This window comes from Notothenia coriiceps, unplaced genomic scaffold (assembly GCF_000735185.1).
Source record: "Notothenia coriiceps isolate Sejong01 unplaced genomic scaffold, NC01 NC01_scaffold00022019, whole genome shotgun sequence".
Lineage (NCBI taxonomy): Eukaryota > Metazoa > Chordata > Actinopteri > Perciformes > Nototheniidae > Notothenia > Notothenia coriiceps.
Window position 1 is genome coordinate 664,459 of NW_011354720.1, and position 14,296 is coordinate 678,754.

Genomic DNA, 14,296 nt, shown 5'->3' on the forward strand with positions numbered 1-14,296 from the left:
TTTGTGCTTCTATTGTTTACACACATCTCAAAATAAAAATATCTTTATTGTGCATTTCAAACATTTGTCACATTTTAATGGAAAAAAACTGATCAAAGCTGCTTTGTTTAAAAGCAGGAATGCAGTCCTGTGTGAGGCTCTCCGGTTACTCTGGAATTAACATTAGTCCTCCACAGATGATCCATGCCTGTATGATATTTCAGATCCTCTCCCTCACTGGTCACAGAGGAGGCTGCTCTCGGGGTTCTTGGTGTCCAAGTCCCCCCAGTACGGCAGGATGAAGGGCAGGTGGGCCAGGCGACTCTCCAGCAGCTCCCACAGGTGCTGAGACACAAACTGGTTCCCCTCCTGGGACAGATGCAGCCCGTCAGACAGAAAGGCTGTGTAGTCCTGTGGAGCAGAGGACAAAACAGGAAGGCTATAAAAGTAAATTCATTCAGAGGAAGATAATGGGGCATGGTGAAAATACTAGCTCTGGTCAAATAAAGGTCAATGCTTTCAGACAATCTCATATTGAGACATTTGAAACAGGATTGACAATACATACCACGTTTTTCTCGAATCATTAATATCAAACACAATACTGACATCTTTGACTGCCTATTCAATTTCTTAGCTTAAAATTCAATACGAATATTGTACAAATTCTGCCGGCCTTTTGTTTTTTATAGCTGTAAGAGCCATTTAGGCACATTATTTTATGGTAATGAATTATGGTTTGGTGAGCCAATTGAATATTCTTTTAATTTAACTCACTAGCTGAATAACGATGAATTATAATTATACTGTTTTTGTAACATTTTATCTTGCTTATGGTCTGCTCTAGTTTTATGTTTTGTTATTATTTATAGAAAGCAGAATGTAGTAGCGTGCTCAGGTATAAATGACGCTGCCAGCGTGACACAGCAGGGAATCTAGAGAGCAAGTTGGAAAACATTTTTGACCGCACACATCCGTACGACTGTTGGATTTGTTTGTTTATTTGTTTAAATACCGTGCAAAGGTTGCAAGTCGGCATTGGGCCGCCAGTTGATCCATTGAACTTCCTAATAAAGCACTTGAACAGAACGAGCAAGGTATTTGGATTTCTTGAACATACGTGAGTCAATACTCGAAAGTGGCCTTTGAACATTCCTTTTTGCATAATTGGCCACTACAATAGCTTTTATGTCATGTGACCCACTTACTCTAAATTGATGCAGCATTGTATTTGATTGTATCTCCTTTGTTGGATTTTAGTCCACTTTCTATTTTCTGACTATTTTTAAGAAGTTCTTAAGGTGTTTGCTGCACAAGACTACCAATGATACTAAGAACAATGGGGTGCTCCAAAAACAGGCCAGAAACAAAAGAGGAAAGACCTCTGGCCAACGTCTGTCGTAGTTCAGGCAATGGAAAACTGCTTAATTTACATATAAATGAGTATATAAAATAGAAGAAGCACTACAATCCATCAATAACAAGTACGCACCTGTCCATCTTTCTGCATGAGTGTCCAGAGGTCCAGCACGTCTGCACCACACTGACTGGCAGCTTGGACACACGCCTGGGCATACTGACCCGCTACAGAGTTATGGCGATTGAGCGTACATCCTGAAAAAGAGATGAGCAAGCACTCTTATTCTTTGTAGGCCTGAAGCGTATACGTGGCTTGTGTAAGGACAGAAGAACAAGAGAGAGGAAACATTGTGAATGAGCGTTACCTTTCACAATGCACTCCTTCTCCCACACTGACTCATTAATGGGAGGAGGGGTGATGAAGATGACTTTGTCTGCTGACACTCCCACTGAAGCCAGAAGCCTGGTGATCTCCTTCAGGTTCTCTGAATACTCCTGCAGAGGGACGTGCTGCTGTGGGTTTTTATCTTGGTAACAGGAACCAATGAAGGGGGGATACATTTATAAAAAGGCAGATTATTATTGGTGACAATGTGTCTGTTAAACATTGTTTTCAGTCAATTATCTAGAATAATCCCCAACAAATGTTATATACAAAAAAGTATGCAGTTTATGCTATATATTATCCTACAGTTAATTTATAAAGTGGCGGTTCACACCTGCAAAAGATTATACAATGTTTTATATAAATAGCTAAGGTTGTGTTAAGATTTGTTGGAGTAGTAAACAAAGCACCACATTTCAAATATTCATAAAGCAAAAGAAAATCCAACATGGGATCATGTTAGAAATGTGGGTCTTCATTACGATACATTTTTGGGGATAGAAAATAAATAGTGTATATTGTTTACTTTGTGTATAATACAATACATAGTATGTTGGTCAAAAACCCCAAACTAAAATTGTATACCATAAAAAAAAAGTTAGAATGTCAAAAGAAAGTCATAGAATAGTGTCTATAAAAATGACAAAGCATTGTATGTTCTAACAATGTAAACAACATGTAAATAGTAGTGAATACGATAAGCATGAAGAATTGTGTTGGATCACAGGTGATGTTTACAACATAGGGTATGTGTTAATAAGGTGTTAGTGAAACTGTACCTTGCAGAGCACAGTCGTTGGATCCAAAGAAGACCGTGACAGCAGCTATGTTGTTTTCTTCTGAGTTGGTGCTGCTGAATAGGCGAGGCAGCAGTATCTTACCCCACCTGGAGTTGTAGCCAGACAGCCCTCTGTTTAAGACATCACACTTCCTGATGGAGAAAAATATATTTCACATTCAGATATTAGTCAAAGGTGCTTTATTTTATATTTAATAAAAAAAAAAAAGTGAAATATAAAATAAACATTAAGACGAGCACTTTCATTAAGGTTACAATAAATATAGTAAATACGTGCCTCGCTAGCTTGTGTGCAATGTCTGCACCCCAACCATTGGGTTGAAATGAACCCTGAAAAAAAACAGCAGTTTTATTTGTTCCAAAGTTAAGCTAACAAGCTAGTAGCTAACGTTAACTGTGACTATTGCTAGTAAGTTAGCATTAGCTGCTAGCTTGCAAAATACATAAGCCTTTAACATATGTGTTGCATGAGCTTACCTGTGTGATGGAGTCCCCAAATAAAATCACTTTAGGCCAAATTACTGTTTTGATTTTAGACATATTGAGATGAAACCTGCTGAACTGGCTGCACAAAACCACACTTCCGGGACTGCGGTCAAGCCAGCCTCCACTTCGGAAAACAGAGTCAAGCCAGCATCCGCGTTGTTTTGCGGTGCGCGAATATCCTATGCATTACGGTAGCAGCCTCGAAAAACTGCCTTCAAAATAAAAGTGCTTACTCGGTCAATAACAATTATACCAAACATATTAAAATATGTACTATATAGGCCTAATGTGATCAATAATAATGTAAGAAAAACTACGTATAACTACCACATTATAACTGAGTGAATGTAAAACTTAAAGAGCTTCAAAATAAAAGACCTTTGAAGTCTCATGAGCTATCATCCCTCTGTTTTTAGATGAGAATAAAACAAAAACTCTCCAGTATCAAAGACTCACCTCACTCCAGGGTGATAGCAGGACACCCCATCTAGTCACTCAGAAAAAATCAGGACATTCTGATGTAGAGTTTCAAAATAAAAGACCTTTGAAATCTCTTTTATGAGCTATCATCCCTCTGTTTTTAGATGAGAATAAAACAAAGACTCTCCAGTATCAAAGACTCATCTCACTCCAGGGTGATAGCAGGACACCCCATCTAGTCACTCAGAAAAAATCAGGACAATCTGAAATCTAAAAACAGAGGGATGATAGCTCATACAATAGAGATTTCAAAGGTCTTTTATTTTGAAACTGTACATCAGAATGTCCCAATTCTCCCTGAGTGACTAGATGGGGTGTCCTGCAATCACCCTGGAGCGAGATGAGTCTTTGATACTGGACAGTTTTTGTTTTATTCTTATCTAAAAACAGAGGGATGATAGCTCATAAATAGAGATTTCAAAGGTATTTTATTTTGAAACTCTACATCAGAATGTCCTGATTTTTCTGAGTGACTAGATGGGGTGTCCTGCTATCACCCTGGAGCGAGATGAGTCTTTGATATTGGACAGTTTTTGTTTTATTCTCATCTAAAAACAGAGGGATGATAGCTCATACAATAGAGATTTCGAAGGTCTTTTATTTTGAAACTCCTTAAGTTTTACATTCACTCATTTATAATGTGGTAGTTATACGTAGTTTGTTTTAAATATTTATTGATCACATGATATAGTACATATTTCTTAATTTAATATGTTTGGTATGTTATTTTGGTGTGTTTGTTATTGACCGAGTAAGTGCTTTTATTTTTGAAGGCAGTGTTTCCTGGACTCTACCGTAATGCATAGGATATTCGCGCACCGCAATATCACGTGCGGGCTGGCTTGCCTAGGTTTTCCCGAGTGGAGGTTGGATTGGCCGCAGTCTTCCGGGTTAGGAGGGATGTTGAGACGTTTTAACAAACTTCAAAATAAAAAACATATTTACATTTTTTAAAGTATGCAATTTACAAGAAAACGTATACAATAGAAAAATCAACACAATATAGCAGACAGGATTAATTGCAGGACTGTATAAACCATTAGTTTGAGTTATGAACACATTGCTAAAATATTTCCATTGCCATATCTACACTGTAGCTACTTTGGATATGACAATAAAGCCTTTGAATCTTCGAAAATCCTAAAAATATATACACATGTATTTCTTATTTTTGTATCGTGTTAATGTTTGTTTGATATTTTTAATAATTTTGTATTTTATGTTTCACCACATGGGGGCACTGCGGGCAGACCCACCCGCATTGGAATCCCGGAAATCGTCTTATTCCTTTGCCCCCTTCCAACATGGCGGAGGTCAGGCTTCGCTTTAGAAGGGGAGCCTACAACTTTGTTCTCAAAACCTATAATCGACAACTCCTTGAAAGTCAGAATAAGCAACGTGAAAGGGCAATAACAGCCCCTAGTGTCTCTGCGGGGTTTGGATGTGGTGCGTTTCAAGATGGAGGACTTTATGGAGCTGACAGAGCGACCGCGGGAGATTCTCAGGACAGTTACACAAGGGTAACACCACTGTTTGGTAATATTGACAATGGGAATGTCGCTCAATATCACTCCAATGAAGAGTATTTACTTTCTAATAAATCTCCAATTCAGAATATAGATCTACATCGAATTTACGCCAAATTACGTTGGACTCCCTACACGTTTAGACCAGCTGATCTACATCAGAGCCTCGGTTTGTGTGGAGGACATCCTTCACATGTTGTGTTTATCAGAGCTTACAGCGGCAACGGGGCCAGATCCGAGCCGCTTTACAAAACCAAAACAGAATACTATGAAATCCTGGAGGTGTCACCCACCGCCAGCCATGCCCAGATAAAAACAGCCTACTACAAGCAGTCCTTCCTGTACCACCCGGACCGAAACGCAGGCAGTGAGCACGCCACCGTCCGCTTCTCGGAGATAAGCGAGGCCTACACGGTGCTGGGAAACAAGGCTCTGAGGAAGAAGTACGACCGGGGTCTGCTGGGTCCGTCAGACCTCTTAACAACCAGACCCTCCGGCAAGGACACCGGGAGCTCTGAGAAACAGCACGCCGGGAGTAGACTGCGGTCTTTGGTGGGCCTGCGAGAAACAGCCTTTGACTTTGACAGATTTATCAAGAGCCACTACAGCGAGCAGCTCCAGAGAGAAAGGAACAGCAAGATCCGCAGAGAGGAGATACGGAGGAAGCAGGAGGAGACTTTTCGGGAGAAGAAGTTGAACACGGCGAACGAGTTGGGAATTATGATGATGGTGATTACAGGCGCGTTTTTACTGATCAGCGTATACAAGGCGTGATGTTCACTCACATGGAGGATGTTGGACTTCAATCATCACCACTTCTCATTCTACAACAAAAAGACTGCTGTTGAAAGCTCTTTGTTTGAACCCTGTTTGACCGCTCTGCTTGAGAAGGAAACTTTTGTGAAGTATGGATATCATAACTTTATTTTTAAGTAAATGTGACACAGTGCAATTATAATAAGATCACACTAACAGCTACAAAGACCAAACGGTTCAGTACAGTTCTGTATTCACAGTTTTATCTTGGTGTAGCCTTTGTCAAGACTTGAAGGTTTATCTGTTTTTTAACACCAACGGCCATGTAAATCAAAAATAACATTATAAATAGTGCATTAAAATCATTAATATTACATTAATAAGAATACAAGAGTTTCACAATACTGATGCAGAAACACTTGATCCAGTACTCAACGATCAGGTTTCAACAACAAGTTTTTAATTCCTCACTTTGCCATAAATGGTGTCTTTTTAAATATAGTACACAATTCACAGGTTGGTTCAGCACCTGGTAGTGCTACAGTTCATTTTTGGCTTTTATAAAGTCATCTGTCTTGCAGATTTCTTTATTTTTGATTTATGGTTTCAAGTATTGCTATTTAGAAATATTTCAAGCAATGTAAGAAAGTAAGGGATGTGTGAATCAAACTATTTAAAAGAGGCATAATAGGAACTGTATGTTTATGCTCAATGAAAAGGTGCCTTGAGATGATATTTATTGTAAAACTGAATGGTTATATTGTACAGATATTTAACTAATAAATGGTTTATGAGCAGTGCCTGTGTTTATAAACTTTGCCTATAAAACCTCTCAAAGCAGCTGAAAAGTGATGAAAGCAAACCCATTGCTCAAATATTCAAGACACAAAGCTTTGTTTACGTCTGTTTTAAACATCATGTATTGAACACAAACATTTAGTGCATTTAGAAATTCACAGTTCACATCGCAGTTAAAAGTAGACAAAATAGTCATAGCAGTGCACATTACTAACAAACTGGCCAAACACAACTTAAAGTGCATCTACAAGAATACTGATAACTTATTAAATATAATCAAAAGTGCTTGCATAACAAAATCAACACTAAAATATATGAAAAAATACAGCTTATGCAATTCCCTTTTTTTACATGGTAGCTCCATGGTCAAGAATAAACTTGTGTATAGGCCGATCTAGCCTAGTAAAGTTTAGATCTTTTTTGTTAAATGATCTGCAATGTGCCGATTAGTTTGGTGAAATGTAATTGGGATTAAAAGAACTAAAACACTACAGGGTAGAGCTATCACTATGATTCTTCTGAACACATCCAGTTTTTAGCAAACAAATACAAGCTTCTAATTGGCTTTCAATGCTGAACTTGAGGAAGTATCTTGATGTTTAAATCCGTGAGGACTTAGCTTCAGAATCTCTGTGCCTCAGTAGTTTAAAGGTGACTGGATTTGAACACGCCTGCAGTCCGTCTCTCCTCAGATGACTGGGTTCAGGGCGTCGTAGAGCCGCTGCACTGACAGCTCCACCATCTCTCTCAGGGAGTCGTCCTCGGTGCTTTCATCCTCGTAGCACACCGACTGATTAGGGGAGAAGAAGTCAGTGAGAGAGATCAAAACGATTGTACAGCACAGACATCGTTTTGGTGCGTCATTCTTAAAGCTTCTCACCCTCGTTTCCAAGCAGATGTGAACCGTCTTCCCATCTACCGTCAACGAGATGATTTTACCATCACTGAAATCCACACAATCTAATCCAAACATGTCCCTAAGGAGAGAAGCAATATGTTGTGTTTATACTAAGTTAGCGTATTCAATGTAACAGTGTCATAAACAAAGTTAGTATGAATTGAGCGGCACTCACTGCAACATGACTCCTAGTCTGTTCTGGAAGACCTCTATGTCCAGTCTGGCACTCTGGGTCTCCATCGCTGTTGATCATGATGAATCATATTAAATAATAATTCATACAAAATAAAAAAATCCATCGCAATAACAAGACACAATACATTGAATGTAAAGTTAGGATTGTGTACAGTGGGATTGTATGAGGTACCATGGTAGGTATTTTAGCCTACCTAAAAATTGCCAGTATTGTAAATTACGCAATATTTACAATATTTTGATCACAATAAAGGGATACAAATATTCAAGATAAAGCATTTTCAGTTGGCTAAAATATCATTAGCTGCTGCCTCTGTCCACAGCAACACATTGCTTGCCCTCATGTGGTAACACCTGACTGTCGCTCCGAAGAGGGGGCATGCAAACCACATCACTATATACCTAATACAACCCCACTTCAAGCAATCTGAACTATCCCTTGAGGGGGAAACTTCTGAAGCAATTGGAGTCAGGACTCAGAGAGACACGAGGAGAGCTGGAGCTTTGATGGCAAACACTGACGGTTTATTTGGAGCTTCGGCCGGAGAATTCACAAGACATGTCACGGGCCACGGTTTGACCACACGGTTGAGATGCCACCATCAATTCTCAAGAACCCTCCTGTAGCTTGAGGTTTTAACTAGTTCAGAGTGTAATAATCAACATTCTTCAATAGATAGACTAAACAGCTGAGGACACTGAATCACATTTGTTGTCGCTTATGGCTTGGGTTCATCTACACCCCGAGAAGGATGTGTTCCAGGTGTCCCACAACAATAACTATCTCTCACCGAGAGTTGCCCGGTCACCAAACTGGATAACAACAACAAAATGCTTAGCAGCCCCTCCTTAAGGGAGATAACGGCTGCTCAAGGTTGGTCAGCTGCGTCAGAGGGCGAAGGAGGACATGCAGGGCAAATTATTTCCCAACATCCCTTACTTTATTTTTTCTTCATTATTGGGCAAATGGGTTGGAATAAAAGTAAAGTAATTTATTCTATGCTTCCCAAAGTCCATAAATGATTAAAACTAAAGATCCAGATGAGCAACATAAACAGATGGTTGTCAGACTAACCTTTCTGAGCCTTGGGGTTGGACTGGACTTCCAGCACTACAGTGGTGACGGCGTCAGCATACATGTCGTTGAGAGGGTTTGCTAGCCACTGAAATAGGAGATAGAGAGAAAGGGTTGTTGGGTAAATTAGACTGAAGAGGGTAAAGTCTTGCTCTTCTGCGTAGGACTCATCAGGACCACAGCTAAGGGCCTGACCGCTCACCTCCAGCAGCACCATGCCGGCCTCGTGGATCAGAGTGATATTTTTTAAAATCTTCAGAGTGTGCTTCTCCGTTCCATCAAGCTCGTCCACTTCACCTGAGACAAGAGGAAAACAAATTGCTAGTCAGCAAGGTGTAAACTCAGAAAAGTGTGAAGCCCTGCATGAATGGATCAGAAACAAGAATTATTTGGGAGAAAGTTTGCACACACGCAAATATGGCAGACTTACCAGTGAGGTTCCTCAGGTGGCAGACGAGCAGGGAGTAGGGTCCAGTGAAGGGGATGGCCTGGGTCTGTTTCACTGTGCTCATGGCCAGCTCTGTGTATGCTGCAAAACAAACACATCGGATCACTACATGACGCCTTGCTTCTTCTACAGTCTTGTTTCAACAGTTACTTTGTCACTTTATTTTTGTATTATTATCAAGATTTTTTACCTTGTGTGAATCCTGTTTTTCACTCTGACCCTGTTGCTGCTATAAACGCCTGAATTTCCCCACAGGGATAAATAAAGTGGACCTATCATGCTATATTTGAATAATATATTGTAGGGCCATATATAAAACATGTCTGCAAAGTTTTTTTTTCAAAATACCTAACAGGTCATGCATTTTAGCCATGCCTCATTTCGCTCTATTTGCTCTTTTTTAGCCCTGTTTTTGCTGTTTTCTTCGCTGCTTTTGTGACAGACTACAGCGCCACCTACAGGCCTGGCATATGTACTACAGCGTCTCCAGCGCTTTCGAACGGCAATGGCCGTGGCTGTCTCCTCCTGATAGGTGGAGAGTTGCCCATATAGGCGGAGCTCCTTGTTTCTGACGCTTGAGATATTTCAAATCTGTATCAGTCTGTATCAGATCCGTTGCAGCCCCGTTTCTGGAGATTTGGGTATGGAGGAAAAGAGAGAGGTGTTGTGTTTTCTGACACTTGGTGAGTTCCCTGACACACCGGGGACACATATTCATGTATAAAAGACGTACAAAAGTGCATTTTGCATGATAGGTCACCTTTAACAAAAAAGGCAGCAGTTTGCACAACTGAGTGACAGAAACACAAAAAGCCTAGGCGCCAAAAGAAATGGAAAGAAAATGATCAATAGTACTTAGATTAAATGTCTCAAGTGTTCTTCTTGGTTAATATGAGTTGCAAATATAAAAAAATAAATATCACACATGCATTTTTAAAAGGCCCATTATAGCACAAAGTACCTATTTTTTATTGTTGTTGTCCCATAAGTCAACACACATTTTTACCCTCTCTGACTGAGATTCTCAAATGTATCGTAGCCAATGAAGTGATTCTCCTGGGGCTGACTACCAACGCACAGACGCTGCATCCTGCATGGGGGACAGTTTGTACTAAAATACTTACTGGAGAGGTCTGAGGGATTGAGGATGTGGTAGTTGAAGTTCTTTTTCACCAGTATGCCCGACACTCTCTGGCCTTGAACACACTTTTCATCAGCCAGGGAGCCCATCACCTGAAGGACAAGCAATGTAACACAAGTATTAAACACGTCTAAGCCAAAAGAAGCCCAGAGTGACTTGGGAAAAGGACATCTCCAATGAAACAGTCTCAGGGATAGAGAAAAAGTGAAAGGTGCATTGACCTTGGCCAGCTTCTCTCCTCTGAAGTTGAGGGTGACAGCTTCTGTGTTTCGAGGGTTGTGGACTTCGATGTGAACCTGGTCGTTGTCCTCGTATTCCCTGATCAGGGCAGCCTTCAGACGGGCCATCTCATTCTGCTCCCCGTGGACCAGGATCTGTCGATAAGATGTAGACAGAGGGTAAGGATTTTCATTACAGCTGATACAACTCAAGGGTACAGACAACATTTCAATTTCTGAAACCCACTTAGGAGTTTTCACAAACATCCTGGCTTTGACCACTGTTTCTTATTTCAAATCTACATACACTCAAAGCACACTTTTGCAACTGTCTGCAATTTAAGAACACATCCCAAATCTGACATTGACTTATCTTAGGTCCGTTCTTTATAACACATTTAAAAACCGACTCAGGAAGATATTGGTACATTAGCTAGTTTATTTTAGCTCCTCCTACCACATGTGGTGGTTTGAGGGCCCTGATGAACTCGCTGGTCTGCTGGTAGTCAGTGTGGGCGGAGAAAGAGATGTAGTCAACCGACATCTTCAGCTGCAGCTTCTGCCCCGACATGGTGGTGATCTCCTCGGGCTCAGACATGATGTGCTGCAGAGAGCACAAAACACACCAGTTAGCAGCTGTAATTATACAATCATTGTTTCAACAAGCACATCTGATTTGAGTTCATTTGGATAAAAATGTATAGAAATGATGTCGCTTTCACCCAATAAACTAGTTATACCTGTCTAATGCATGCAGCCACTATGGTTTCTTAATTTTAAAGAATTTTCTATTATATTTACTATTAACTCATGTTTTTATGTTAATTCCAAGTCTACAACTCTTATTTTAAATCACTTCGTGCTGCATTTCTTGTATGAAAGGGGCTCTAAAAATAAGGTTTGTTAATATCATTATGACAGATCTGCCTGACCTTGGCCAGTGTGCCCTCTACACAGTATCCAGCGATGATGACTCCGTTCCTCTTGTCAGTGCACCAGCTCTCAAACAGCTCTCTGGAGAGCCCGCTCTGCATCATACCCGGAGACGCCATCACCACGCTGGGGCCGATGTCATCGAAGTGATCCATGCTCTGGAAAAACACAGACACCACGTTTACAGATATTCAGCAGCAGCCCAAAGATAAAACAGCCTGTATCTGTTTGGCTCTCTACCTTGAGGTTGCTGATGTGCTTGAAAACAAAAGGGTTGTTGATATTGATGGCCTTGCGGATCTTGTCGTTCATTGCGTTGACGTACGTCTGGTACACGGCCATGCACTTCTTGGCCAGGGATGAAGCGTAGTAGATGGGGATGTCATGGAGCTCAGGGTGGTTCTGCCAGTACTCATCTACAGGAGAACATGAAACACAATCTTACAAATTGAGATGGAACAGAAGAAAATAAATTGTAAAACAATGGAAATATTAAGCAAATCAGGATAAAGGGTCTTTCATGACAGTTTAGAGTACGGCATGTCAACTTCTGCAATAAACACATCACGAAAAACTGTTGATATATCAAAAATATGTTTTATGAGAAGAACACTACACATTAAAAATAATCTTTTTTTTTTATTGGTGAATTTTTATGTCCATAAAAGAATGTTGGAAATAATTTCCTTAAATTATTTTTGAAATTCAACAAGCACGTTTATTTTATTAAAGAAATAATAGGAAATCTTATCTGTTTATTTATCCCAAGTATTATCAATGCACCCTAGCAGAGAGGTTAACTATGTTGTTCGAATTTGGAGGCACAATTTCGATCAGGGAGTCCCTCTTGACTTCTCACCCAGGATGAGCAGCAGCTCCTGGGCCCGGCCCAAAGCGAACACAGGGATTAAACAGCGACCTTCTCTGTTGACAATGTCATGGACTGTGTTACAGAACCGAGCCTCACGCTCCTCCCTCTTCTCATGGATGTGCGTGCCATAGGTTGACTCCTGCAGAAAGAACAACATGTATGCACTTTCCTAGATTTGATCAGCTAAACATCCATTAGAATTGTGTTCAATGTGAATTATTACGCTGCATACTATGATTAGGATGTCCGGTTTGACACTGGGGATCTCTGCTGCCATCAGATGCCTGTCTTCCTGTCGGGAGAAGTCTCCTGTGTACAGCAGCTTTTGTAGGAAAAAACCCACAAATAATCGATTTCTGAAGTGAACCTATTTTGTATAAATGAACAGAACTCTGTTAAAAGCAAAACAGAAGTAGTTACCTTGACTCCGGCTATTTCGATCATGAACATGGCGGCTCCCAGCACATGGCCAGCGTGGTAGCACCAGAACTTTATTCCAGCCACCTCCTTCACCTCGTGGAAGTTGATGGTCTCAATCTTATCCATGCTCTCCTCCAGGTCAGTCTCAGTGTACAGCATGTCATCTGCAGAAATATTGCTGCAAAGAAAGCAAATAACTTAATGGTTATACATATAAATAATTTGTAAATATGTTCCATATCGACAATTGCTGTTGCTTCTACCTGACTTTGACGTAGTCCGACAGTAGCCAGCGGTAGATGGCCTTAGTGGCGTGGGTCATGAAGGTCCTGCCTTTAAAGCTGGTCTTCTGGAGGAACCAGGGCAGAGCTCCACAGTGATCCAAGTGGAAACTGGTGGGAGGATACACACATCAAAATGAAATATTGTTTTAGAATAAAATCAAAATGACATACAAGCAGGAGATGCCATAGTAAGTAAATAAGCATTTAAGGTTGAAAATATACATTTAACACACAAAAGAGAGAAGGGAAGACTCACTGGCTGATAAGCAGCAGGTCTATCTCAGCCGGGTCGATCAAGTCTATGTATGGGAGAGCATCCATTCCCTCCAAGCCAGGGTGGATACCACAGTCCAGCTGCAAAACACAAATATTAATGTCTACAGAGAGAACATTTCTTTAGATCCTAGGACATATCAAGAGACCAAAAAAAAGACAGGTTAGAATTGTACTTCTGTAGTCTATAAGCTATAATAACCACAAAGGTACTTGTGTCACGCAATCGTATGCTAACATTACAAATCATTTGGTATTGAAGATCTCATAACTTTTTATAAATCAGTGTGCCTTAGTATGTTTTGGTCACTATGACTTGGTTACAAAGCTAAGTACAAGTCTAACTTCTCTCTGGTTGCCCTCACAAATATGACTGTATTTATTTCACCAAGGACAATGCTTTCCATGAATCATCGACACACAACTAACACAGGACTCAATAAAGCAACAATACAATAATTAAAACATATACAATAATAACAACAGTGAGCCTGCACAAAGTAAGACCATATAATTGCACGACCTATATTCCAGCTCCATAATAAAGATGTGTCTCTAACCTATTCATTCACAATATAATATTTACCATAATTTTCCTTCCTTTGAACTCCAGAATGATGCATGATCTCCCAACCTCCTGACCCGCACCCCTGTAGTTACATAAAATAAAATAGAGGTTGAACTAACATAACATTTATTTCATGAATACTGGTTAAATAAAGAGGCAGGCGTACAACACTTTTATTGATTTAAAAAAAAAGGAACCTAAATGAACTCACAGTGGACGAATTAGGAGCTGGTCGCTCTCCTCTGCGGGAACAATCACCTCTACTTTGCGTTTTGTTGCCATGCAAAATGTTGCAGGACAATTTAAAATATAGAAGTGATAAATGCGTTTATACAGTGCTGCAGTGTTTATAAATGAGGGGAGGTGACGTCACAGTTCTGGTGGTGTGTCAAAATATAGCCGAC

At 40.2% G+C, this 14,296-nt stretch overlaps 4 protein-coding genes across 6 annotated transcripts in view; 1 reads left to right on the top strand and 3 right to left on the bottom strand.

Annotated features, from left to right (window-relative positions):
* etf1b (eukaryotic translation termination factor 1b) overlaps nt 1-14,296 on the bottom strand; it is a 663,186-nt gene that overhangs the window by 108,085 nt on the left and 540,805 nt on the right. The window lies entirely within an intron of this gene.
* iah1 (isoamyl acetate hydrolyzing esterase 1 (putative)) lies at nt 28-3,173 on the bottom strand. Of its 2 annotated transcripts, XM_010780567.1 has the most exons (6): nt 3,000-3,173; nt 2,800-2,852; nt 2,503-2,654; nt 1,704-1,865; nt 1,472-1,593; nt 28-390 (listed from the first exon to the last, which is right to left on the bottom strand). In XM_010780567.1, the coding sequence occupies exons 1-6, from the start codon at nt 3,060-3,062 to the stop codon at nt 214-216; spliced, it is 729 nt and encodes a 242-aa protein (XP_010778869.1). In that variant the 5' UTR covers nt 3,063-3,173; the 3' UTR covers nt 28-213. The 2 variants fall into 2 exon arrangements, 1 of the variants encoding a protein (XP_010778869.1); XR_799243.1 differs by lacking the exon at nt 2,800-2,852 and having other exon boundaries at nt 3,000-3,170.
* LOC104953607 (dnaJ homolog subfamily C member 4-like) lies at nt 4,762-7,042 on the top strand. The gene has a single exon (XM_010780566.1). It carries the CDS (start codon nt 4,793-4,795, stop codon nt 5,786-5,788), a length of 996 nt encoding a protein of 331 aa, XP_010778868.1. The 5' UTR covers nt 4,762-4,792; the 3' UTR covers nt 5,789-7,042.
* cpsf3 (cleavage and polyadenylation specific factor 3) lies at nt 7,148-14,253 on the bottom strand. The gene is made up of 18 exons (XM_010780565.1): nt 14,104-14,253; nt 13,911-13,974; nt 13,308-13,405; nt 13,031-13,159; nt 12,768-12,945; nt 12,580-12,669; nt 12,336-12,486; nt 11,717-11,892; nt 11,476-11,634; nt 11,001-11,147; nt 10,547-10,699; nt 10,309-10,417; nt 9,167-9,265; nt 8,939-9,033; nt 8,737-8,824; nt 7,642-7,708; nt 7,449-7,545; nt 7,148-7,358 (listed from the first exon to the last, which is right to left on the bottom strand). The coding sequence occupies exons 1-18, from the start codon at nt 14,172-14,174 to the stop codon at nt 7,257-7,259; spliced, it is 2,073 nt and encodes a 690-aa protein (XP_010778867.1). The 5' UTR covers nt 14,175-14,253; the 3' UTR covers nt 7,148-7,256.

Excerpts from the sequence above, each read along its gene's own strand:
- iah1 (XM_010780567.1), bottom strand. The coding sequence starts at position 3,062 with ATGTCTAAAATCAAAACAGTAATTTGGCCTAAAGTGATTTTATTTGGG. Across the intron at positions 2,853-2,999 it reads TTGGGGACTCCATCACACAG|GGTTCATTTCAACCCAATGG; the intron begins GTAAGCTCATGC and ends GTTTTTTTTCAG. Across the intron at positions 1,594-1,703 it reads GAAGGAGTGCATTGTGAAAG|GATGTACGCTCAATCGCCAT; the intron begins GTAACGCTCATT and ends TCTCTTTTTCAG.
- LOC104953607 (XM_010780566.1), top strand. The coding sequence starts at position 4,793 with ATGGCGGAGGTCAGGCTTCGCTTTAGAAGGGGAGCCTACAACTTTGTT.
- cpsf3 (XM_010780565.1), bottom strand. The coding sequence starts at position 14,174 with ATGGCAACAAAACGCAAAGTAGAGGTGATTGTTCCCGCAGAGGAGAGC. Across the intron at positions 9,034-9,166 it reads CCACCTGAGGAACCTCACTG|GTGAAGTGGACGAGCTTGAT; the intron begins GTAAGTCTGCCA and ends CTCTTGTCTCAG. Across the intron at positions 7,709-8,736 it reads CAACCCCAAGGCTCAGAAAG|CGATGGAGACCCAGAGTGCC; the intron begins GTTAGTCTGACA and ends CATGATCAACAG.